At 45.5% G+C, this 25,004-nt stretch overlaps 1 protein-coding gene across 1 annotated transcript in view; it reads right to left on the bottom strand.

Moving 5' to 3' along the window:
* WWOX (WW domain containing oxidoreductase) overlaps positions 1–25,004 on the bottom strand; it is a 912,592-nt gene that overhangs the window by 643,756 nt on the left and 243,832 nt on the right. The window contains exons 7-8 of the mRNA XM_068992691.1: positions 9,783–9,968; positions 3,827–4,091 (exon numbers count right to left, since the gene is read on the bottom strand). Of these exons, the coding sequence (XP_068848792.1) occupies positions 3,827–4,091; positions 9,783–9,968 (451 nt within the window). The remainder of the gene's footprint in view (positions 1–3,826; positions 4,092–9,782; positions 9,969–25,004) is intronic.

Below are 25,004 nucleotides of genomic sequence, written 5' to 3'. Positions count from 1 at the left end.
TGCATTATATACACATACACATAATATATATAACTGCATCCATATGCAACATGCAATTTTAGAGTCCATACGAAAAATGTCATTTTAGAGGTATTTAAATAAGAAGCAAGGTAGGCAGGCAAATAAGCACGTAACACAGATGGATGGATGTGACTTCATAAACTAGAAAGCTTCTGTCAACTCTAGTTTCCTTCAAGATGTTGATCAAGCAGCTGAAGAATCCTGTTATCTTTCTTAAAACAGTATTCGAGAAAATCCTAGTCTCATTTTTATCTATTATTTTAATTGTAACATAAGTAGGAGGGAGGAGAGAAAAATGCTTGTCTCCCCAGAAACCTCCCTATACCGGTCATGACCTCTGGACCCCCAGAGGAAGAAGTGTCAGAGACAGGCTCCACCAGTAGGGGTCGCTGTGTCAAGAATTAATCCCTAAGAGTTTCCCATTAGTGATTATTATACTGCAGGCGGCCAAAATGGAAATATTAATTAATTTCAAAGTGATAATGCATTTACAGCAACAATTAGAAATGTATAACTGTAAAAGGGCAACATTTAAAAGACAGATTACATTTAATAAAGTTGCATAAGAACATCCAATTGTAAAATTACTAATCTGCAACAATATTCCTTAAAGAGGCACTTAAAATAGCCTGACTCCATGAAGGGTGACCTAATTACTGTAACTGAAATCACTGTAGTCACAGCAAGTCACAGCAAATAAAAAAGGGACGTTGATATTAGAATACTGCTGTTTAATACTTGAGGGAGCCGGTGACGGCGGAGAAGAAAGGCAGGCCTTCCCAGCACAAGGCCGTGCTGTGTTCGCTTCCTTGGCCTTGTACAATGGAATGTACGCTCGAGCAACTCTGAGGTTCAAAGGAAAAGGCGTGACGGCAGAGCGCACAAAACACGCGCCCCTGGGTGACTGGGACCCCGCACCCGTGCTCAGGCTCTCCATGAGCGTTTCGGATCCAACTTTTACATGGGGTGGGAATGGGGATACAACGACATGGTTTAGGTGCAAAAGCAAGTCTGCATTAAAACGGCATAAGTGTGCCCTTCACCCACAAAGCAACGTCTTAGCATGACAGAAGCGGTGCTGAGCCCCGTACAGAAGGGTAAGACCCCAGGCTGACTCTTCCAGTGAGTCCAGTCTGTCCTACCAGCGAAAGGGTAGATCCCTGGTCTCCCTGGGGCAGGGACCTCCCCCACATACAGAGTCCTACGCGTTCATGGAAGAGAAGTGACTGGCTGCGAGCTTCACAAGACCAGGGGGCCCATTCCACCTCTTTATGAATCTCAGTCATGTGGGACTCTGATGTCTAAGAAACACCACCAAATACCTAGACACATAAAGATACCACAGGTGCTACCACAGTAATATCTATTACTGTCAGTCCTCACTCCAACCTGTGTTGCTATTTTGGTTGAGAGGTAATAAGCTCAGGAAGGCCAAACGTCTGGCCCGAGTTCTCCCAATGCCAAGGGCAAGAGCTGGGCTTGACCACCAGGATCATGAGCAAGAGGTGGTTGCTCTACTCTCCCAGGCAGCAGCCTTCTTACACTCACCACCACCAGGAAGCCCTGTCAAATCCTTTTCCTAACACAGGCTAAGGGTTTACCTCCCTTGCCCTTTCATAGAATAGTCCATCACTGCCAAAACAACTGAGAATTCAGTGTGGTTTTTTTGGTTATGTCACCAATTTCCTCCAAACCTTCTCAAGGGTTATCTGCTCATTTTCTCAAACGCCCCTTTCACCCAGAGCCACGAGACCAGTTCTTATTTGATCTGGTGCCCCAGGCTGCTCCCAGTGGGCATTTTCCTGACTGGAGGACCAGGGAGCAGGGTTGGGAGGAGGCCAAGGTCTGTGTACACTGGATGGGGCAGGGGAGGAAAGAGCCGCATGTGCTGGGCATCAAGCGTCACTGGACCAGCTCCCAGTATGGTGAGTGGGGACCTTCTCCTAATACCCTATGGCACCCACCCGTATGGTAACACTTCTGCCTAGGTCTCCAGCTCCACACTCTGCTTTTCCACTTGGTCTGTGTCCTTACCACAGTTACCATCAAACACTCTTAGTTATTAATACCACCCAATGCTCTGTGATCACGACATGGCTGCCTGCCTGATTCCACTTGGTGGCGCTTTCAGAAACCCTCCTGATGCATCCAAGGAGCCGACAACACAGCCCAACTTAGCTAAACACGTGTTTACATGCTATGTTCGTGTGAAGTATTAAAACCCCTAGCCCAAGAAACAGAAAGCCACTCGCCCTGCCTTTCACTTTCCTAGAGCCAGTCTTCCTGCCCCTCCCCGCTGCACCATCCAGGGCTTTTAAGCCCTGGGATCTCATCACAGAATACGAGTCGTTGTCACTGTCCATCAAGGCGCCCTCAGTGAGTGGAGTCCACATCCAACAGTGTAACAGACGGTTACACCACCCTCCATGACAGTCTGAGTCATCACAGACCCACAGCGGGCTCCTTCCCATCACATTCCTCTGATTAGAGAAATCCGCAAAAAGAAAGAAGCAAGACTCTGGTTTCACAGAAAGGAGTTCTTTTCGCTTCCACCAATGCTCAAATAAATACAAGTGAGGAAATTCAAGACCCGGAAATGACAAGTTGTACTTGATGACTGGCCCACTGGGCATGAAGGTGCAGGGCCAGCGGAGAGTGAGGAAGGGCGCTCCTCGCTCCTCTCCCACTTCCTAAGCTTGAACAGCTCATCCACAGGCCTGCCAGTGGCACCGGCACCAGTCCAGACCAATATTCTTAAGACAATGAGCCAAACTCATGGTCCAAGACGCTCCTGCGGAAAACCTACTCTCATGCAATCACAGAAAATCAGGCAATAGGGGACCATCAGAAGCCTGTGACACACATTCCCCTTGAACTTGGAGAACTGCTCTCCGGAGCTCCTCTCACTTCTTCAGTTCTTTAAGTATTCAACTCCTGGATTATATCTAATTACTTCGCATAAGAAACACCTGCATGATCGAAAATTTAAAAACGCGCTCACTTTTCTCCTATGCACATCAAAAGATTTTCCTTGTTGCTGTTGATTTTCCTTGTTGTGTTTGTCATCCACAAACATGAAGTTTAAGTAGGTGGGAAATTTTAGAGGCCTGTATTTTGGAAAAGCACCATACCAAAAATATTGTGTGTAATGCGCATTCTTCACTCAAATGACTTCCTACTCAATGCTCTCACGAAAGAAGTGTTCAGAGACAGCTGTGAGAAGGCCATCAAAAATAGGAAAACTTCACACTTACCTTGTGAAGTCCAAGTCGAAACATGGTAGTCTGAAGCATCCAAAAGGACTTACCTTTGGCGAAGTACAGAATAAAATGTGCCCCATTTATTTACACCCATTAAAAGAAGAATTTAGAGCAAAAATACAGACTGTCAATGGAAACAAAGGAGCCACATTTGCTAAGAATGCAAAAGTCACAAACCCATGCTATTTACCTACTAACACAAAACACAGTTTGGAAGGACTGCGCTTACTGAAAAAAAAAAAAGATCACATCAAATGTAAACAAACCATCTCCATCAGCCGTATTAACACAATAGCGAAAACGCACATCTTCTCTCTGGGCCTTGGAGACATCTCTAGAGAAACAGATGTCAACTCAAGTCAACTGAAATGTGCTCAAGCGCCCCTTCTCATCCCTCTAAAAGGCCTGATGACGTGATGCTCAAGACCAGACTCATCCTCAGGACAGGTGAGAGGCCAAGGAAGCGAGTGTGCCTGGGTTTCCCCAGTACCCTTTCCGGAAAGGTGCACTAGAGGTGTGCGTGGCAGCCGCGGCTGTCGACTCACCATGGACTTGGTGAAGGGTCTCGCCAAGGTGAAGAGCAGCGTGTACAGCCACCAGCTGCGGTGAAGGGCGGAGTACATCATGTTCCCAGGGTGCACTGCGTTCGACGTGACCCCACGGGGGGACAGGCGGCGGTGGAGCTCGTTGGAGAACAGGATGTTACACAGTTTGGACCGGTTGTAGGCCAGCATGGCCCAGTAGTCGCTTTTCGATGGAGAAAGGCGGCTAAAGTCTAGTTTTCCTGAGGAATCGTTAATATCCGTAAACCTAAAAAAAAGAAAAAGGAAAATGTGATATGAATCGGTCAGCCCCTGACTTCTGATATAGCTTTGTGTTTTTATTAGAAATCTGAGAAAACCATGCAGAGATGACTAAAATCTCAATTGGGTGAACACTGAAACAAAGTCTCCTTAAAGAGAGACGATGGTGATCCCACAATAGAAACCGACCAGGTCCAAAGACACACTTGATAAAGGGCCAGACTCATAAATGGAGTGGTCTTCACTGAACCCCCATCCACTACCCCTGCCTCTAACATCTATTTTTTCAAAACCTTCAACAGGAAGTTCAAGGATAATTAAATTAAATGGGAAAACATTTTAAATAAAGGGCTCCTGCTTTTGGAAGCAGAAAGATATTGCATTCCTAACCCTTGACAAGGTTTTCCTGGGTTATTTTAGCCAGTGTTTGTGTCCTGTATGTTTTCTTTGGAGCTTCCAAGTAAATATAGATGAGCCTTGCTGCCTCCAAGACTCTCATCCAGATTAAAAATTAATGATTATAAAGGGGTTATAACCTTGGTGAGGTGCCATCAATAGTCTCATACATTTAAAAGATAAATGTAAACAAAGCCAAAATGAGTGCAGGCAGAGTCTGATGTTTTTAAGTATACCCATGGCATGGATACACACAAATCAAAGGAAGTAGTTGATGTCTTATAATTGGGTCTGACGGAGTCGTTAAACACCAGCTGTCTGTTTCTTTCCTTCCTTGCTTCTTTTTTTAATGACAACGAACCAGTGACTTCCCTAACCACCAAAAGAAAGAAAGGAAGAAAAAAAACGATCATAACAGAAGGAATTCGGTCTCGTATTCTTTAAGGAACCCTCAGAGTTTGCTAAATTAACTCTGGGCATTTTCCCCAAATAATAAGGGAGCGTATGAGGGCCCTGGGAACAAATGCCGAGGAAAAAGAAGGCAAAAGGTGAAGTGGAAATGACAGAACCATCTGGTAGTCCCTTAATACGAGCGAGCAGTTCCTGCGGAGCTAGGACCAAGAAACTCATGTCTGAATTAAGCACCCCTTCCCCAGGACTCAGCCAGTGACATCCCATTGCTGGTATTAAATGACTTCGCCAAGACGAAGGCATCAACAGAGCTGATGGCTGGAGGCGCCAGTGTGGACACGGCAGTGAGGCCCTGCAATGGATGATCGGCTGGCTGCTTCCAGGCCCCCAGACCACGGGAAGAGCCCAGACTGCCGAGCTCAACCGTCTGGGGCAGTGGGTCTTAGCGGGAAATTTGGAAATTTATGGGGGCCTTTTTCTGGTTGTCATAACGACTGCCGGTGGGGTGCTGGGGACAGTGGATGTCCCTCCAGGCAAGGGGAGCCTTGCTCAAAGAAGACAGCCCCACTGGACACGCACGCGGATGAAAGCCTGTGCGCAATTATCTGAGACTAGAATCGGACTGTGCTCTGCACAGATGCACCGTTCTAACAGACTGAACTTCCAAGAGCAGAGCGCCACAGCTATGTGAGTGAGGAAGGGGTGTGCTTCAGGATTCTGGGGGGTGAGGGGGGAGGTGGGGCTTGACCTGAGGCTGGTGGCGCTGGAAGCCGCAAGGCCACACACCTGCCAGTAGTCAGCAGGTGTGAAGATCCTGGTGGAAGACTCCCTCCCTGGAGTCCTGCCAGCGCGCTGACATGCTGGAACACACGCTCTTTTAGCTTCACAGTCATTTAGCCCCTACATTACAGGTAGGTAAGTCCACTGAGTTACAACATGCGCATGCAGGAAAGTTATATTATTTCTGAATTGTATTTCAACACAGTGATAAGGTGTTACAGAAGAGCTGTCACACACAAAAGGACTGCTGAGTTAAGGGTACAACGATCAAAGGTGCGGGCCACATCCCAGAGTTCTACATGCTCTGGGAAGAAAAGAACATCAAGGATTTAGACAACATCTAACAGGTACAGGGTGAATACAGCACGCTTCACTCACTCTCTGCTCCGTTCTCATCGCCCTCCTTAGCATCTTTGCTTAGCCCAGGTGTCCAGCTCAGGTGTCACTTCTTCCAGGAAGCTCTCCCTGACTAACTCTTCCTTGGCTTGCTATCACAGTGATCCCTTGGGTGGCAGTGAGGGACAGACTGAAAGAAGCCATGCAGAGCAGATGGGAACGAAGTGTCCATTTTCCAGGACCTGGCCCATCGTACTCCTGCTGCTCAAGGGCCTGCCACCCCTGCAACATGACCAGCAAAGCCAGTCAAGCTGCCTTGGCACTCTGTGCCTCTGTTCTGACCATACAGACCACTCTCCACCTGCATCCAGGCCTAGACTGTGAACTCCCGAGAGACGGACAGTGAACTCCTTGCATGTTGCCTACGGCATATGGTGTGGATTAAATACAGTATTAAAAAATTGAACCCACAGTCATGGGTTCATAATTCTAAATTAAGAGCCAAGTTTTCCTCATCACAAAAAGCTTTGTTCGAGCTTTGTGCGGAAGGCAAGTTTTGCCACTGGGTTCAGATGCTTTATGTTTTTCATGAACATTTGCAGGCAGCACCTTCTCATGTTGAGAGTGACTTCCTCGCTTTGGCTTTTTAAGGCTAATGCAGACTTGGGAACACTGGGTTAGATTCAACTCCTAAGAGAAGGTAGGTGTGCCTTCCTAATCCCCAACCTAGAAACGAGGCCAAAACAAAACAAAATCCACCGTGATGAGAAGCTAGATCGAACCCAGGCTGAAGGAAACTTTCGAGATGGAGAAGCACGGCTATTAACACTAGCGCTCCCTCTGCTTGCCATCAGCAGAGCCCAAGTTCCTGCCCTGCTGATCCCCTGAGCAGTGCACTCATTTCTAAGGCCTGATTAGCTTGTATTGACAGTCCTCCAGGGAGCGGGGGAGGGTGGGCAAGCTTTCTGATTCCTCTGAGCTGGGCCCTGCTTCCTGAAAAATGACCACGTTCACCTCTCAGCTCAAGAGGCAGCAAAACAAGTCTGCAAAGGCTGCCTACCCTGTTTTCAAGCTGAAAAATTGACAAAGCCAAACAATAAAGTCTTAATAGAGTTCTCCTCCTTCCGGAACACTGACATGTTAACACTTGCTCTCTGGACATTAACATCTGCTGTTGGAGAAGACCTCTATCTTGTATTTCTCTAAATACTTCTCCTTTATTTTTTTAAACAGAGGATATTTAAATAACCCAAGTAACATAATTAGGCTGGATTCTACGGAGACAAAAGCGAGCATGTTCAAAGAATAGGACGGAATTTGCATCCAAGGCTGCGTGTGTGCGGCAACTTGGCACTCCACACAGCTGCAACTGTCTACCGCCCTTCAGCCAGCACTTCACTTTTCATTCTATTTTAATTGGTATCTGGAAAATTTTTCACGGCAAGGAAGTTCTCATTTTCATAGGGTGGATTTGAGGTATGCAGAAACTCGACTCACTTGCTCCGATTCCAGATAAGTAACTAAAATACAGGGACAACTCAGGGAGGCTAATAAATATTTTGCCTTGGGGCAGTCTGGTATAACGTTTTCTGCAAACATCGGACTTTATTTTTCCCCTAACAGGGGGTCTTGACTCCAACGAAGAGATTCCGCCAAGGTTTATGGAGGTAATTAGACACCAGCCCTTCCGTTTTATGACACGGTTTTAGGGCTCTGGGTCCTTGAGCAGTGAGTGGGTACTCTCCCAGGTCTGTGCGCCCAGTGTTTGCACTGGCTCTGGGGCATGGCACATGGGCAATAAACAGACAAGCTTGGGGGTATTAACACTTTGTATAAACACCCTTTAATATGGGCACAAGGTTGTCGGAAAGCAGAAAACCAGTGCCCAGCACCGGACAGGAGTGGGCCTGCTAACACGCACTGCAGGAAGACCCGGTCTAGAAACTAAAATGGAGTGAACACAAGAGGCCTAAGCCCCGCCTCCCGATCCATCCAGTAGATGAAATTAAGATTCGGATCTCCACGGCAAGCATGAATTACCCTGCAGTGAAGGGGGAACAAAGAGACCACATGAAATAACCATGTCGGACCCAGACTTAGAAGGGAAGCAGGCCGCTAAACAATTCCATAGACTCGCCCATTAAATACCCACTCATTTAAACCCATCCCGGGGTGCCCTCCACATCTGGCGAAAGATGGGGGCTAGCAGGTTTATCCCCGCACTCTCACCCCATCGCCTGCCCCCACAGGGGCCTCCCCCCTCATGCCTGAGCAGGGCCACCCCACTTCCAGGAACCTGGTCTGATTTGCAAAGATAAGGATGTCCAGATTTCGTTACCACCTCATTATGAGACGTTCCGTGTCTTTTAACATGGGGGAGGATTATTACTGGCATTTTCCTTTCATTTCGGCCGTCATAAATTTCAAACGGTAAAAGTAAATCTATCTGCAGTGTGTCACTTCGACCATAAGCCCCGGTGTTTGGGAGTGATAAACGGTTCAGGCTAACCCTTGGCTGGTCTCTCTCTTCCAAGTCCCAGGGGTTACATTTTATGGAAGCATGATTAAAAAAAATAAGCTTCATTCTGGGTCACTAAAACATCTCAGGACTTAAGTCGGAGAAGAGGAAGGGGGGAAAAAACAGGCCGTGGCACGTTCTTTTTCTCCAGCTACTCTGCTGGGAGTGAAAGCCCCCATCCACACCGGGAAAATCTCCATAATGTGTATTAGACTCTAGCCTCAGCCGGCAGCTCCGTCATCCTCTCCCAGGACTTCTCCCAGTTGTTTATCCAACTCTAGAAACAAATATGCTGAAAATACGAGGAAATTTTCAAATGCCTTCCTAGTCGACTGAACGTTCTCCTAATGGTAATAGAAAAGAATCGCCATCTGATGTTTTAATTGAAATTTTAACCAAAAGAGGCATGGCCAGATTTCTAATATGCTCTAACTGCAGTCCTTTCCTTTTTACAATTACACGGCTAATGTCTGCATTGAGTTCCCTAATTTCTCATTATAAAACAATTGGATTTCATCTCGCGGTCTTTAATTGCATTGTTTCTGCTGCTGGAATAACTGCACATTCTTCTTGGTGAGGTGGTGAGGCTGGTGAATGGCAAATCAATAAAGGTCAGGCATTCAGATTTGATCAATTATTATTCCATCTCAAAGCAAAATCAATGAGGGGCTTGAAGTATAGTTATAAAAACCATCTACCGTGCTGTCTACACTACCCCTAAACAATCGCCCACCATCACAAAAAATAAATAAAACCTTGATAAGTTCAGGAGCCAGGTTGAGTACACACTTTTTGGAGGAGCACTAACGAAAATTATCTTCAAAAACAGAGGGCTTCCCTGGTGGCTCAGTGGCACAGAATCCACCTGCCGATGTAGGAGACAGGGGTTGGATCCCTGATCTGGGAAGATCCCACGTGCCTTGGGGCAACTAAGCCCAAGCATCGCAACTCTCCAGTATGTGCTCTAGAGCCTGGGAGTCGCAATGACCGAAGCCCGCACGAGGCACACACTGAACCCGGCATGCTTTGGAGTCCACGAACAAGAGAAGCCGCTGCAACGAGAAGCCCAGGCACAGCAACTGAAAGGAGCTCCCCACCAGAGAAAAGCCCACGCAGCAACAAGCACCCAGCACAGCCCAAAATACATAAAATTACATATTTTAAAAAAACTAAAAAAAAAACCCAAGAGCCTGGGGTGGGGACCATTAGCTGGTGAAAGGAAGGGTGCTGTGAAGAGAACGTCCAATTCTGACCCACCTATGGGACTCCGAGGAGACCACGACGACCCGGGCAGGGGCTGAGCGGCACAGGACGTCCTGCAGGAGCTGGACAAGGTAGAAGTGGCCCAGGTGGTTCACCTGGAAGGTGGTCTCCAGGCCATCTTTTGTGAGGGTCCAGGGGAGCCCAAACACAGCTGCGTTGCACACAAGCACGTGAAGTGACCTGAAAAATAAAACCTCCCAGTCTTATGCAGATATAAGCACTCTGAAACCAAGGAGATCCATGCTCCCCGCCCCCTGGGAATAACCATTCTTCACTATCTTGCAGATTATAGGCAGCTGGAAATGGGACACCCTGGAATGTCACATCTGAGACAGTTCTGCTGGGGAAGGGCTTCAACTCTCAGTGGGCGATTGTGCTGAGCTGCTGGGGACCACAGGGTTCCAGCATGCAAGACGTTCACTGCCAAAACTGAGACCACACTGGGCAAACTGGGATGAGCTGGTCACCCTGCCTGGAATACAGGTTCTACCATCTATTTGAATCTGCGCTTCCTTTACCTACTAAATGACCAGACTTATTTATATTTAAATTATCTTGTACGAAGCTGGTAAGACTATATATTCCCATGCCATGGATATTAAGTTGAAAATACTTAAATCATGTATTAATATTTTCATTATATCATGAAAACTAGAAATATCTACATTACTTCACCCAGTAATCCTACTTCCAAGCAATGGGATACATTGGAGTGGCGGGATTAGGGGTGTTCAAAGGATAGCAACTCATACCTCTAAAGGAAAATACTTTATCATTGATAATGTTTAGAATTTCCATTGAATGATGACAATATAAAGCTAAGTAACGTTTAGTAGTTTTATTACTGTTTTTTCTTTTGTAATGCATATATTTTTAATTGGAGGATAATGACAATATTGTACTGGTTCCTGCCATACATCAACGTGAATCAGCCACAGGTTATGCGCATGGCCCCTTGCTCCCACCTCATCCCACAGAGCACAAGGCTGAGCTCCAGGCATTTCACAGCAAATTCCCATTAACCATCCAGTTCACACGTGGGGAGGAACATGCTTCAATGCTACTCTCTCAGTTTGTCCCACCGTCTCCTTCCCTGCTGTGTCCATAGTCTCTGCTCTATGCCCTGCAGATCGATTCATCAGTACCATCTTTCTAGATTCCATCGTTAATAAACAATATTTGCCTTGCTGTTTCTGACCTACTTCACTCTGTCCCCCGTTCTGCCCACACACGGGCAGACGGTCCCCACAGCCACCCCCTACCCACTCCATATGCCACTGCCCCTGTACTGGATTAAATGGTGGACCCAAAAGATAGGTTCACGAGGAACCTGCGAATGGGACCTTACTGGAGAAAAGGGTCTTTACAAATGTTAATTAAGTTCAGGATCTTGAGCTGAGATCACTCAGGAACAGGGGAAAACTAAATGCTGTTGACAAGTGTTCTTACAAGAGAAGAGAAGGGCAGAAGGCACACAGAGGAGACTCTGAAGACAGAGGCCACAAGGATGCATCTCCAAAGCAAGGGGGTGGATGAGTGCCCACCGGCACAAAAGCCAGTGGGGGACGTGGGCGTGGGCGTGGGCGTGGGCGGCGGGCAGGAGGGACCAACCCCGCACGCACCTCGGTTTCAGACTTTAGGCTTCCAGAACTGGGATAAATTAAATTCCTGCTTTTCCGTAAGCCACCAAGTGTACAGTAATTTGTTACAGCAGCCCTAGGAGAAGGCGATGGCACCCCACTCCAGTCCTCCTGCCTGGAAAATCCCATGGACGGAGGAGCCTGGTGGGCTGCAGTCTATGGGGTCGCTAGGAGCCGGACACGACGGGGTGACTTCACTTTCACTTTTCACTTTCCTGCATTGGAGAAGGAAATGGCAGCCCACTCCAGTGTTCTTGCCTGGAGAATCCCAGGGACGGCGGAGCCTGGTGGGCTGCCGTCTATGGGGCTGCACAGAGTCAGACACGACTGAAGTGACTTAGCAGCAGCAGCAGCAAACTAGTACAGTTTCCAAGATTCATCCTCAAGGGTGGGTAATAATTATAAATATATGAGGTAGAATTATTAAATTGTGTATGAACTAGAAACAACTTAAAATTCAACAGCAGAGATTAATCAGCAATGATTAAGTCAGACATTCCCAAACTTCTCAAGTCAACTGAAAAGGAAGGAAATTAATGTTATATGTCTGATGCATATCCGTCCCTCCCCCATCATAAAAAAAGATTTTCATACATTCAGACAGCAAAACAGGAAGTACAGAAAAATGTTAGCTCTGCACGTGTAGGATATCATTAGACTGCTTACCTCCTATTTTTATGGTTTTTGTTATTGTCCAAATTTTCTTAATATGCATGGATTTCTTTAAAAAATTACTGAGATGCAATTCAATTCACAAGGCATACAATTTAGCCTTCTGAAAGTGTGCAACTCAATCGTTTTTAATATATTCACAATTTGTGCATGCATCATCACATGTTAATTTTACAATGGTTTCATATCCCCAAAAAGCAACCCCATATCCATTAATAGTCACTAACCACTCCCACCCCCAAGACACCATTAATCTGCTTGCTATCTGATAGATCTGTCTGTTCTGGGAGTTTCATATAAATGGAATCACACAGTGCGTGGTCTTCTGTGGCTGACGTTCCTCATTACACATAACATTTCCAAGCTTCATCCATGTTGTCGCAGGTTATCAGCTCTTCATTGCTTTCTATGGCCAAAACCTATACTGCATGGATATATCACACTTTCACTGAACTATCTGCCAGCTGATGGACATTCCAGTTTTCTCCATTTTTTTGCTACTTTGAATATTACTGCTATGAACAGTCATTTACAAGCTATTGTGGAAATATATGTTTTTTATTTCTCTTGAGCATATGTGTAGACACGGAACTGCCGGGTCACATGGTTAATTCTATGCTTAACTTCTTGAGGGATTGTGGGATTGTTTTCCAAAGAGTGGCTGCACCGTTTTACATTTCTACCTGCAATACATTGTGATCCCAGTTTCTCCACATTCTTGCCAATATGTGTCATTATCTATTTTTTTTATAGCCACCTCAGTGAGTATAAAGTGGTGCCTCAGTGTATTTTTATTTGCATTTCTCTAAAGGCTGATGATGCTAAACATGTTTTTATGTATTTATTGGCAATTTATACTTTTGGAGAAACATCTATTGTCTATTTAGGTGCTGAGCCAATTTTTAATGGAGGTAATTATCTTATTGATTTATAAAAGTTCTTTATATATTTTGGATAAGAGTCTGTTATCAGACAATTTGCAAAATTTCTGTCTCATTCTCTACGTGGTCTTTTCACTTTCCTGATGGTATCACTGACAACACAAAAGTTTTAAATTTTGATGAAACACAATTTATATATATATACATTTGGGGGGGGGTCACTTGTGCTTTTGGGCTTATTTCTAAGAAACCACTGCCTAACCCAACATCACAAAAATATACTATCTTTCTTCTAAGTGGTTTATACAGTTTTAGCTCTCACATTTAGGTCTATGACCCATTTGAGCTAATTTGTATAAATAGTGAACATGAGCAATCTAACTTCATTCTGTGGCATGTGAACATCCAATTATTCTAAGATCATTTGTTGAAAAGACTATTCTTTCCCCCACTGAACTGTCTTGGCATTCTTGCTGATAACCAACTGACCACCTGTAAGAGTGTATTTACGGACTCTTGACTCTATCCTATTAACTGTATGCTTATGCTAGGACCACACAGTCTTCATTATTGAAGCTCTGCAGTAAATTTTAAGAGTGGGAAATAGGAGGCCTCCAACTTTGTTCTTTTTGAAGCTTGCATTGGCTATTCAGGGTCCTTTACAGGCATGTATAAAGTTTTAGGATTGGCTTTTCAATTTCTACAAAAGTTTCAGCTGCAATGTTGACAGAATTTGCATTATTATTAGTAGGTGAATTTAAGGATTATGTACATCTTAACAATACTGTCTTCTACTCCATGAGTATATTTATAATCATTTAGATCTTTTCTTAAAAAAAGGTATTCATGCAAACCTTATTATCACTGAGCTATGGACATCTCATAGGGAAATTGTTTATTTTTCTCTGTTGTCTGATCTATTTCCAACTTATCACCTACAGAAAATCTCAATGTGGTGATACGGTTGAGATCATAGGTGTTTGATAGGAAATCATCTGTTTTTCTCATATGATGCCCACTACAGTTGTCCATTCACAGCCCCTCAACAGCCCAATTGCTCTTAAGTAAAAGTCAAAGTCGCTCATTCATATCCAACTCTTGGCGACCCCACGGACTGTACACACCACGGAATTCTCCAGGCCAGGATACTGGTGTGGGTAGCCGTTCCCTTCTCCAGGGCAACTTCCCAACCCAGGGATCAAACCCAGGTCTCCTGCATTGCAGGTGGATTCTTTACCAGCTGAGCCACCAGGGAAGCCCAATTACTCTTTGAAGAGGTGGGCAAAAATGCTTTGAGGCATCTGGTCTACCTACAACATTCAGCACATCCATTTCAACTCAAAGTAGAACTTCCTCATCTGTAGCCAGGATAACCCACGCTTTTAAATAAAGCCATGTACACTAGAAAAAAATCTTGGGACAAAGGGTGAAAGGGAGAAGTGAATATATGATTTAAATATGTGCTCCTTTCAGGCTGCATCTCAAATATTTGGTCTACTTTTTCAGAGTTGCTGTTTTTTTTTTTTTTTTTTTGAATGTCAAATATGGGTTAAGCACTTACTAAGAGCTTTCTGTACATAAGAACCTTAGATGACATGTGTTATTATCTCCATTTATGGTCAGGAAAAACGTGATTAGAAGCAGATTTCCTATGGCCAGATGAAGTATCAGAAACAGGTAAAATAAATAAAGATGCACATGAGTGAGCGAGAATGAAATATAACATATAACAAGACGAAATTTAAAAAAACCATCTGACTTCAAGAATACTACGCAATACTTTCTTTATTAGATAAGCTCCCTAGAATGGCTACAGGGAAGTGCTGTGAGAAATTCTAGCTCAGTCAAGTCACTGCACTTGTGTGCTGAATGAGAACAGTGGCACACACCCCACCCAAAGATGTGACGGGCAAATACCCAGGATCTTGCAAGGCAGACGCCAGGTTCAAAGGTCATCACTCCCTTTGTCTCTAGACCCTTCTGTTTTAGCCACAAGAAAAAATAAAACTCTCACGGTTGATTGATTGTTTGTTTTTTTTTTTCAGAGTTTCCTTATCTTTAAGACAGGCTGGGCATTTGGAGTGCTGGCAGAACATTTCTCAATAACAACACCTCCTGTAGTTACCTCTATCCATGCCTGCACATTGGCTCAAGCAAAAGCACACAGCATCAAGCAAAGAAACTTGCTACCTAAGACCTCAGTCTGGACACAGGGGCCCACAGACAACCTGAGAAACCCTTTGCTCTTTCACCAAATTTAAAATACGCTTCATTAATGTTAATTGCATGACACCAGAGGCAAAATACATACTGTGTACCTAAAGCTTGTCCCCTCTATTAATTAAAAACAGGCTTATGGAATATGAAACTATAAAGTGCTAGAATTCTTTTTTAATTGTAAAGACACTTAATTGGCTTGTACAAAAGGAAAAGAATTCCTTTCACCTCACTTTAATGAGGTTTTTATTATTCAAATGGCATATTTTGCTCAGTTTTGACTAAAAGCCACTGCGATTCAAAAGGTTCTGAGATGATGAATATTTACAGACTATCAAAAGGAAAGTTCAAACTAGAAAGACAGAATGAAAACAAAAATAGTATCATTTCAATTCCAGAGTTGATGCCATTAGTCAGCATTTTTAAGGACTGATTTTTCCTGCCTTCTTTGATGGGCTCCAGTCTGTAAGGGGTGGGTGAGAGCCTGAAGGGCTCTCCTCTGTGTGTACAGAACTGGAACTCCCAACGCAGGGGGTGCTGGCTGTTGTCCACAGTTAGGGTACGCCCATGGGGAAAGCGCCTCCATTTCTCTGGGCATTCTCCAAGCATGCTGTTGGTAAAGTGACAATCCCATCCTCTAGGGACAATACGTGCCTTGGACCACGGAAGTACTGCCCCGTGGTAAACAGGCTGGAGTTCCAGAGATGTGCCAGTGGGCATGGCTGCTTGTCATCAATGGGAATGGCCATGGACCAAGGCTTCTAGCCAGAGTAGCCCTAAGCGAGACTTCCTACTGGAAGGAGCAGTGAATGCTGACAATAAACAGAAAGGAGTCGGAGCCCAGTGGCTTTAGACAGCTGATCTCCACATTTTCTTCCTGCTCTCCTCCTACGAATCAGTGACATTAAACATTATTTAATTGCAGGTGTGCAGCCCTCAAGCATGTTATTCACTGAGGACCCCCTGACTTTCTGGCCTCTTCAATCTCTCTGTTGACTCATTCTTGCTGCCCATCAAGCTAAATAGATTGCTCAGACCAACAATTAGGAGAAAAATCAGGAAAGAAAATGGCTAAGAAAATGAATGAAAGGAAGTCAGATGGAAGAGAGAAGGCTGGAGAGAGAAAGAAATGTCTAGTTGACATTGGGGCTTTTTCAAGTTGCACGAAGCCTCTCTCTTCCCATTTAGAGACCACGGTTTTGAAATATTTGTCTCCATTCAGAATCTCCTCCCTCGTCTGAATCTCTCATCACCAAGGTGACTGATTTCTGCCCCACCACTGCCCAGAATCTCTCACAGAGGCCTGGGGAGCAATGGCTTCTGGATCCCGACACCCAGCGACCTCCCCTCTGTTGAAACTGGATGTCTCTGTTGCAAGGGCCCCGGCTCCTCCCTGGTTCTGGCCCTCTTGGCCACCTCAGAGTCTAAGACACAGTGTATCCTCGGACCTCATCCTCATGCCTCCGCTGCCTCACCTTCTGCCTCCTCCAACCGCCTTTGATTCAGTCTAAACTCTCGTCCTGACAGCAATTTCACACAGGCTGGGACTCCAAAGAACACCTCTAGGAAGGTGAGCCTCACGCCGACAGCACCAGGCCGCCGTCCCTCCCAAGCTCCGGAAGCTCACCTCCACCCACCCTAATCCTCAGCTCTGCATCTCCTCTCAAGTCCTCCCCGCTTTCCTGACTTCCCTATTTCCCCAGAGGGAGATACTCTCTAGCCAGTCACCTGACGATGAAAACGAGGAGAAGCCAGTAACTCTAGAGCCTTCAGCTACTATTAGTATTTGTCCAATCCTCCTTCTTGCCAATGGAGCGGAAGTGTGATAGTCTGTCTAGATCTCATTTATGGGCCCCGCTGTACCCATTGCCAGCAGCCAAAAGCACTGACTTGTTCAGAAAATCACCCCAGAGGGATGGGTGCCCTCACACCTGGAAAGTCATGTCCCACACCCAGATGTGCTCCTAACAAAGACGACCAATTCTGGGATCCATTCTCCAGAGCTCCCTTTGGGTCAGTCTCCACCTATATATAACCTGTTTCCTTCATTCTCCTTCTCATTCCCCAATAAACCACGTGAGCAAACACCCCTGTCCCAAGTCTGATCTCCAGCGACCTCGAGCTCAGACAACCTCTGCTATTCCTGTTTCTGCCTCTGTCGTCTTTAGCTCTAGTCACCGTAAAAGCCCACACCGAGTCTTGCCAACACCTTTCGCTTTTTTGCTTTTTTTTGTTTAGTCACTAAGTCATGTCCGACTGTTTTGTGACCCCATGGACTACAGCCTAGCAGGCTCCTTTGCATGTGGGATTTTTCAGGCAAGAATACTGGAGGGGGTTGCCATTTCTTCATCCAAGCCAGGGCTTGAACCACATCTCCAGCACTGTAGGGTGGACTGTCTTACTGTGAGCTACCAGGGAAGCCCTAATACCTTCGACTTCTCTCTGACTTGACCCATCATGAATACTGGGGCCAAATGAAACACATTCTAAGAGTCAATCCGAGAAACTGATGAAGACATTTTAAAAATGCATAAAACTAGATTACCGATAACCAGTATGAGACATAATGTGTTAAACTCTACCAGTAGCAAAAATTTAAAGGAGATATTTTCTACCTTCAGAATTAGCAGATTTTTATAGTATTATTCTATTTTCATTACGTTGTATAAAGTTGGTGGGAATATACATTACTGCAACCGGATATGCTTTCTGTTCAGCCAATATGTTTGTGGTAATTTATTACAATAGCAAGAGAAAGCTAATAGAGTGCGGTAATAAACATTTGCTGTTTGGAGTCACTAAGTTTTGGGGGTAATTTAAGAGCAACAGATAATACATGCATTATGCTATGTGAGAGAGGCTAGACTCAAAGAGCTAAATATGGAATGCTTCAATTTAAATAACATTCCAGAAAATGCAAAACTCTAGGGACAGAAAAAAAATAAAAAAATTCAATGGTTGCCACGGGCTGGGTGTTAAGGGGTGAGAATTACTTCACAGGGACACAGGGACAATTGAGAGGGTAAATGAACTGCTCTATATCCTGACTGTGTGACTCCATGACTATGTGTGTGTTTGTGTGTGTGTGTGTGTGTGTGTGTGTGTATTCACTGAACCACACAACCAAAAGGGTGAATTTTAGCCTCCCTAAAATACACCGAAACAGTACAGCAGAGGAAAACCACAGCGTGCTGCGTGTTCCTCACGGCTCTGCCCACACCCCTGGGGTGAGTGGCCTGTGCACACCAGCTGCACACTCGGGCCCCAGCTATCTCTGGATCTCTGGGGCCATTTGCAGAGCGCCGAGCACCTGGGAGGCGACAACCAGAAAACCAGTGAGCCTAACGAACTCAAGCACACTTGCTTCCCAAGTGCCCTGGGCTTCACGGCCCTTCCCAGGAACCAAGCTCCCAAGCATACTGACCACCGGGGGCCAAGAACCCATCGGCATCTTCCATGAACACCCACTGCCAGGCTCAACAGTGCCGACTCTTGGGAAGGCTCACGAGTAACTGGCAACAACCCAAGCCCAGGCATTTCACAGAACATGGAACATCAGCTTCCGAGGGGCAGCATCCCCCAGGAAGCCTGGCCTACAGTTCTGCCTGGGCCTTGTCCATTCCTGCATTGCATAACATTTTCCACCAGAGGCCACAATTGGTGAGGACAACTGTTATCTCTTCCTGGAGACAACTGTCAACAACCAGGAGGTCTTTGTTCTCAGGGTCTTGCAATGCGGTAAGAAGGAAGCCTGGTGTACACACCAGAATGCATACATCTGAATCAATGCCATTTCTCCAAAGCCATTTTGTCTACAAGCCATGACGCACCCACACTTTACAACAGATTATGACATCAGAGATGGCAGAAGAAAGCACAGGAAAGTGGGTTTGCTCTAGTTGATTTATAAGGAGAGTTACTTACACTTTGGAGACAAGACCCAACTGGTTTTGTCTCAAGAAACCTAAGACTCAGATAACATAATTCCAAATCTGAGAAATGAGAAGGGCATTTAAGAAGAGCCTGAGACCTCAGCAGCAGTCCAGTGGCTGAGGCCCTAACTTCCACTACAGGGGGCCTGGGTTTGATCTCTGGTCAGGGAACTAAGATATCAAAGATGCCAAAACAACAACAAGAACAGGACCAGGTTAGAAATCAAATTTGGAGAGGCCTGAAAGGGAACAGAAAGAGAGATAAGACCCAGAGAATCAGAGGGCACTGCCTGAGAGAGAGAATAAGCCCTCTAAAAAATAATAATAAATAAATAAAAATAAAATGAAAAGAACCTGAGAGAAGCCATCACGGGGCTGAGTTACAGTGAAGATTTGTAAATTGAATTGTAACACGTGCCCCCAAAATGAGGCAGACTCTCACAGGTTAAATAAACACCCCGTAGAATGTTAACACAACTGTGCCTTTGGGGGACTCCAGTTCAGACACAGCAGAAGAATGAGCTAAGTGGAACGTTATGTGAAGGGAAATTCTTTTCAGTTCCTCCTTGAAACAGAAGGGCACACCATCTGGGGCATCTCTCCAGTGAGCTGCAGGAATTCATACTATTTGGAAATACTCTGAAATTCAAGAGAGAAGGCCTGAGGATGCAAAATCCCAAAAGTAACCGTTCATCAGTTTGACCTGGTGTTCAGCTGTCCTTTTCTTCCAGAAAAGGAAGAGGAAAAAAGAAATTACTATAGAATTCCAAGGTGGATACTTGCTTCAGAAACAAGGGCCGGTTTATTTTGAGCTCCCGGATGGCAGCATAAAAGAGACCACAGCAGTTCTCTGTGCAACTACACCAACCCAGGGAAGGTGCCTCAGTCTTCATCAAGAGACCTGCCAAGACCTCAACTGCCCAAACTGTGGCGTTCGTGCCCCTAGTAAAATTCAGAATGATTTCAGGTGGAACACAGCAAACTCTTAAAAATGTTTATTTACTGGAATGCACTAGAAAATATATATATATATATCATTAGCTTCTCAAATGCACGAGGAAATAAAAGGAAATGATAAGGACTTCGCTGGTGGTCCAATGGCTAGGACGCCCCACTCCCAACGCTGGGGGCACGGGTTCAATCCCTGGTCAGGGAACCAGATCCCACACGCTGCAACTAGCCTGTATATTGTAATGAAATACCCCACATGGTACAACTAAGACCCGGTACAACCAAATAAACGATATTTCTTTAAAAAATAAAGGCTTCCCTGGTGGCTCAGACACTAAAGCGTCTGCCTGCAATATGGGAGACCTGAGTTCGATCCCTGGGTCGGGAAGATCCTCTGGAGAAGGAAATGGCAACTAACTCCAGTACCCTTGCCTGGAAAATCCCATGGACACAGGAGCCTGGTATGTTACAGTCCATGGGGTTGCAAAGAGTTGGATATAACTGAGCAACTTCACTTTTAAAAAATAATACTTACCTTGCTTGATAGCTGTGAGAATTAGCAAAAAACGTAAAATGCCCAGCACCAGCCATGAGAAAGAGGGTACCTGAAACAGGCTATTTTTTTTTTTTTTCCAGCTGCCTGTTTTCTGGACCTTGGGCTACACTTTGGGGATGTAACATCCAACAATAATGTAGAGACATGAAATATCTGTACAGTTGTCTCTACATTTAGAAAATACCTATATATCGTTTCCTATGCCCTTACTCAATATCTCTGGGAGACAAGACCCAGAATAAATATGAATGGAAATAAAGTAAGTAAAATAAGAGAAATATAAACATATGAACTCAGCATCAGCTCAGGTAGTCAGTGACCATCTAGCTGCTGCGCTGCTAAATGTTAAAAGATTTGCATGCTTCAAGACAGTGAAGGGCATCATCAAATATTAAAATAATTAACCCAGAGTGGATTCTGCTGTCAAGATAACCGAGCCACACTTTTTTAAGTGGGAAAAGAGGAAATAATCTGAACCAATCAGCAGGAAAAGAGCCGGTGGGTGGCAGGATGCTTCCGCAGGGATCATCAGGAATTTTTCATTTTATGCACCATTTACAACTTCTTACAGTGAATTCCAGAACATCAGTACACACACTTAACAGGAAATGGCAACACTCTTGTTTTTGTTGCTTCCTTAAGTTTCTGCCTCCTTTTCATTATCTTGAATATATTTTCCCATCTTCACCCATGCAATCCCAGGAGCACACTTTCACCCTCACTGATTCTGAAGTGGGGGGAGAGACGTACAACAGGGATACACACACTGCTCTGCTCAGCTGCGTCTGACTCTCTGCGACCCCAAGGACTATACACCGTCAGGGTCCTCTGTCTGTGGGATTTCCTAGGCAAGAGTACTGGAGTGGGTTTCCATTTCCTTCTCCAGGGGATCCCCTCCCAATCCAGGGACAGAACCTTCTGTGTTTCCTGCATTGCAGGCGGATTTTTTACTCTTGAGCCATAGGGGAAGCCCCACAGTCTCTTCAGAGAGGGCTTTCTAGGAAAAAAAAAAAAAGCATCAATTGGATAATTATACCACCAAGTACTCTTGCCTAGAAAATCCCATGGATGGAGGAGACTGGAAGGCTGCAATCCGTGGGGTCGCTAAGAGTCGGACATGACTGAGCGACTTCACTTTCACTTTGCACTTTTCATGCATTGGAGAAGGCAATGGCAACCCACTCCAGTGTTCTTGGCTGGAGAATTCCAGGAAGCCTGGTGGGCTGCCATCTATGAGGTCGCACAGAGTCGGACACGACTGAAGTGACTTAGCAGAATGGCACTTAATTCAATTTGTTTATTTCTACTTTTCTCTCTATTGCCCTGGGAAACTGACCTAAGAAAACACTGCTACAATTTATACCAGAGAATGTTTTGCCTATGGCCTCTTCTAGGAGTTTATGCCGTCATGTTTTTATATTGAAGTCTTTAAGGGGAGGCATTATTTTGAGGTCGTTTCCCTGTATGACCCATAGTTTCTCATACACAACATGGAAAAAGTCACCACACAGACTAGAAACTCCTGAAGGGCTGAGCCGGCATTTGATCACCCCTGTACTGCAACACTCAGTACCATGCCTGACATACCGGAAGGTTCCTGAATTGCAGAATCCTTCAAAAGCAGGTATCACCGTGAGAGCTCTCCGCACCTTCGCTCACACGTATTAAGCTCACTGTCACTTGGTTTTTAAAGCACTGAATGCATGTAGTCAGTACTGTGTCTTTTTTTTCAAACCCAAAGAGTCTCTTTATCAGCATAATCCACGACACAATCATTTATGCGCCACTTTCCTAATTCTTCTCCAATTTATGGAACACTTGCATGTACTATTTTTTTAATACACGGTAAACCAACTCATCTGTATTTCTCAGGCTTATACATTGCAAAAATACCAGCTAAGTCAGTTGCTTCTCTGGTTTGGGCTTTTAAACTTTGTTATGTGTTAAGATAAATACAGGATTGTCCATCTGAGATACGGCCATCACCGACTCAGTGGACACGAGTCTGAGCGAGCTCCGGTGGATGGAGAGGGACAGGGAGGCCTGGCGTGCTCCGGTCCCCAGGGTCGCAGAGAGTCGGACACGACTGAGTGACCGAACAACAACAATCTCCCATATAAGCAGAGCAACATGAATTTCAATAAACTCTGCTCTGTAGCTCACAGAGCTCACATGCAACAAGGCTGCCCAGCAGTGGGGGTTATTAAATGACACCTGTCCCTAAGAAATCAGAACTATCCAGGAAACTGAGGGAAGGGTAAGAGCCGGCAGTAAGTCACATGTTATGCCAATGGAGGACTGACTGACTCTTACAGCTGAGAACACTGTCTCCTCTACGCCTTCTCTGTGGGAGGGTCCTTACCGCCACAGCACACAGCGTCCGCTCATGCAGAGGGGGTCCTGGCATTTGTTGACAGCACCTCTTTGGTAGGTCAGCCGGCAAAGAATCAGCCTGCAATACGGAGGACCTGGGTTCGATCCTTGGGTTGAAAAGATCCCCAGGAGAAGGGAAAGGCTTACCGGCTCTAGTATTCTGGCCTGGAGAATTAATTCCATGGACAGTACAGTCCATGGGGCCACAAACAGCTGAACACAACTGAGCGACTTTCACGTTCACTAGTAAACTAACCACTGGGCTTCCTCTCCAAGTCAGATACATCCCTCTAAGAATTCTACTCAGCTGATAAGTGGGGAAAACAAAGGCAACACAGAAGTAACTAGCCTTTCTGGAAATGCATTAGCATTCCTTCAAATTTAAATTATGTTTTACGGACATGAACGCCATATCGAGCATTACAAAGTCATTATTTACAGACTTCTACAATATTGTGGAGGCATATATTCTGCTGATAAAAAAAAAAATCATGGGAATATTCATCTCTTATGTATTTATAGAAGAGCTCCAGGTACCAGGTGATGATTTCATTACCATTATGCAGACCGCTTATTTTAAAAATACCTTCTGCAGTTACAGTGAAGGAAGGAAGTGATATGGGGTGGCAGAGGTGGGCTTACATGGACAAAAGGAAAAAAAGAAAAAATTACCTGGGGAGTGTGCTGCAGCACGTGGTCAAGTCACTCAAACAATGAAAACGCCTCATGCATTTTGTACATCTCCATGCCAATGAGGGCTCTTTCCTCTGTTTTGCCTAGAGATATATGGAGCTGTAACAGAGTGCAGAAAGCCCCTGACAGCCGTGTGCTGCCATTCAGACCTGAAAGATTCCATGTTATGATAAAAATTAATGTACTCTGACACCCTCTGGGACTCCCTGGGCCCTGGGAGCAGCTAATGAAGAAATACAACCTTGCCAGGGAACAGCACCAGCAGCCCAGAGTCGAGGATTAATTCAGACGGGGTAGCTGTGTGGCCCCCTCTGTCATCGGCTGTACAGCAAGTGGACTCTGGTGCCAAAGGGGAGCCAGCTCTGATTGGTTAGAATTATTCCCTGGGTCGCGGGAGGTCAAATCAACAAAGAGCTTTACGAAATAATTGAGCCCAAGTTGGATCTGGCCTGTCACTCTGTGCTAATGCCCTCTTCTTAAACCAGACAAGGGTTACTCAGCCTCTTGTTGGCCATGAAGGTGTGCTCTAGGAAACTTCTCCCCAGGAGATCTGCTTCCTTAGTGATTACCAGACCACTGGGCATGTCCCAGGGGACACGCATTCAAGAGGGGCTCAGAAAGGGTCTTGGGAGGAATTCTCTTCCCCAAAGAGAGGTCTCACTGTCCCCGCCAGCCTACCTTCGGACACCTTCAGCCTCCGAGTATCACAGGATCTTCCTGGGGGGCGGAGGGTTCAGAATGAAGAATAAGGTTCACAGTAACATCACTGACAGCAGCCAGAAAGTGGGCGTAACCCAAACGACCATCCACTGATGAACGGAGTGTGGTCCCCCCATATGGTGGAGTACTACTCAGCCGTGAAGACGGAAGACTGACCAATACTGACTGGAAGAAGACAGTCATGGAACACAACACACTGGGATTCCTTCATATGAAATCTGCAGAACAGGCCAAGTGGGAGAGACGGGCAGAGGAGTGGCCGTCAAAGGCTGGAGGGGGTTGGGCGGGAGGAAGGAAGGGGAATGACGTTCAACGGTCCGGGGATGAGGTTTCTTTTCGAATGGGAATATACTGAAAACCACTGGCCTGTATACTTCAAAGCAGCATGAAGTGTGTAAATTAAACATAAATTAAAAATAAAGCCAGCTCCCTGAGCTCTGAGAAGATTGCTCTACGTTCTCAGGGTGACTTAGGTGACCTCTGGCTTCTTCCTCCTCCCCCAATAGGGGCAGCTGTGGTTCACAGACCCCAGCCCGTCCACCTCTTTCCTACAAGTCCCTCATGGATGGAAACTGGGACTC

This window comes from Capricornis sumatraensis, chromosome 20 (assembly GCF_032405125.1).
Source record: "Capricornis sumatraensis isolate serow.1 chromosome 20, serow.2, whole genome shotgun sequence".
NCBI lineage: Eukaryota > Metazoa > Chordata > Mammalia > Artiodactyla > Bovidae > Capricornis > Capricornis sumatraensis.
Note: the sequence above shows the minus strand (reverse complement) of the source record. Positions and strands in the feature narration are given on the sequence as shown.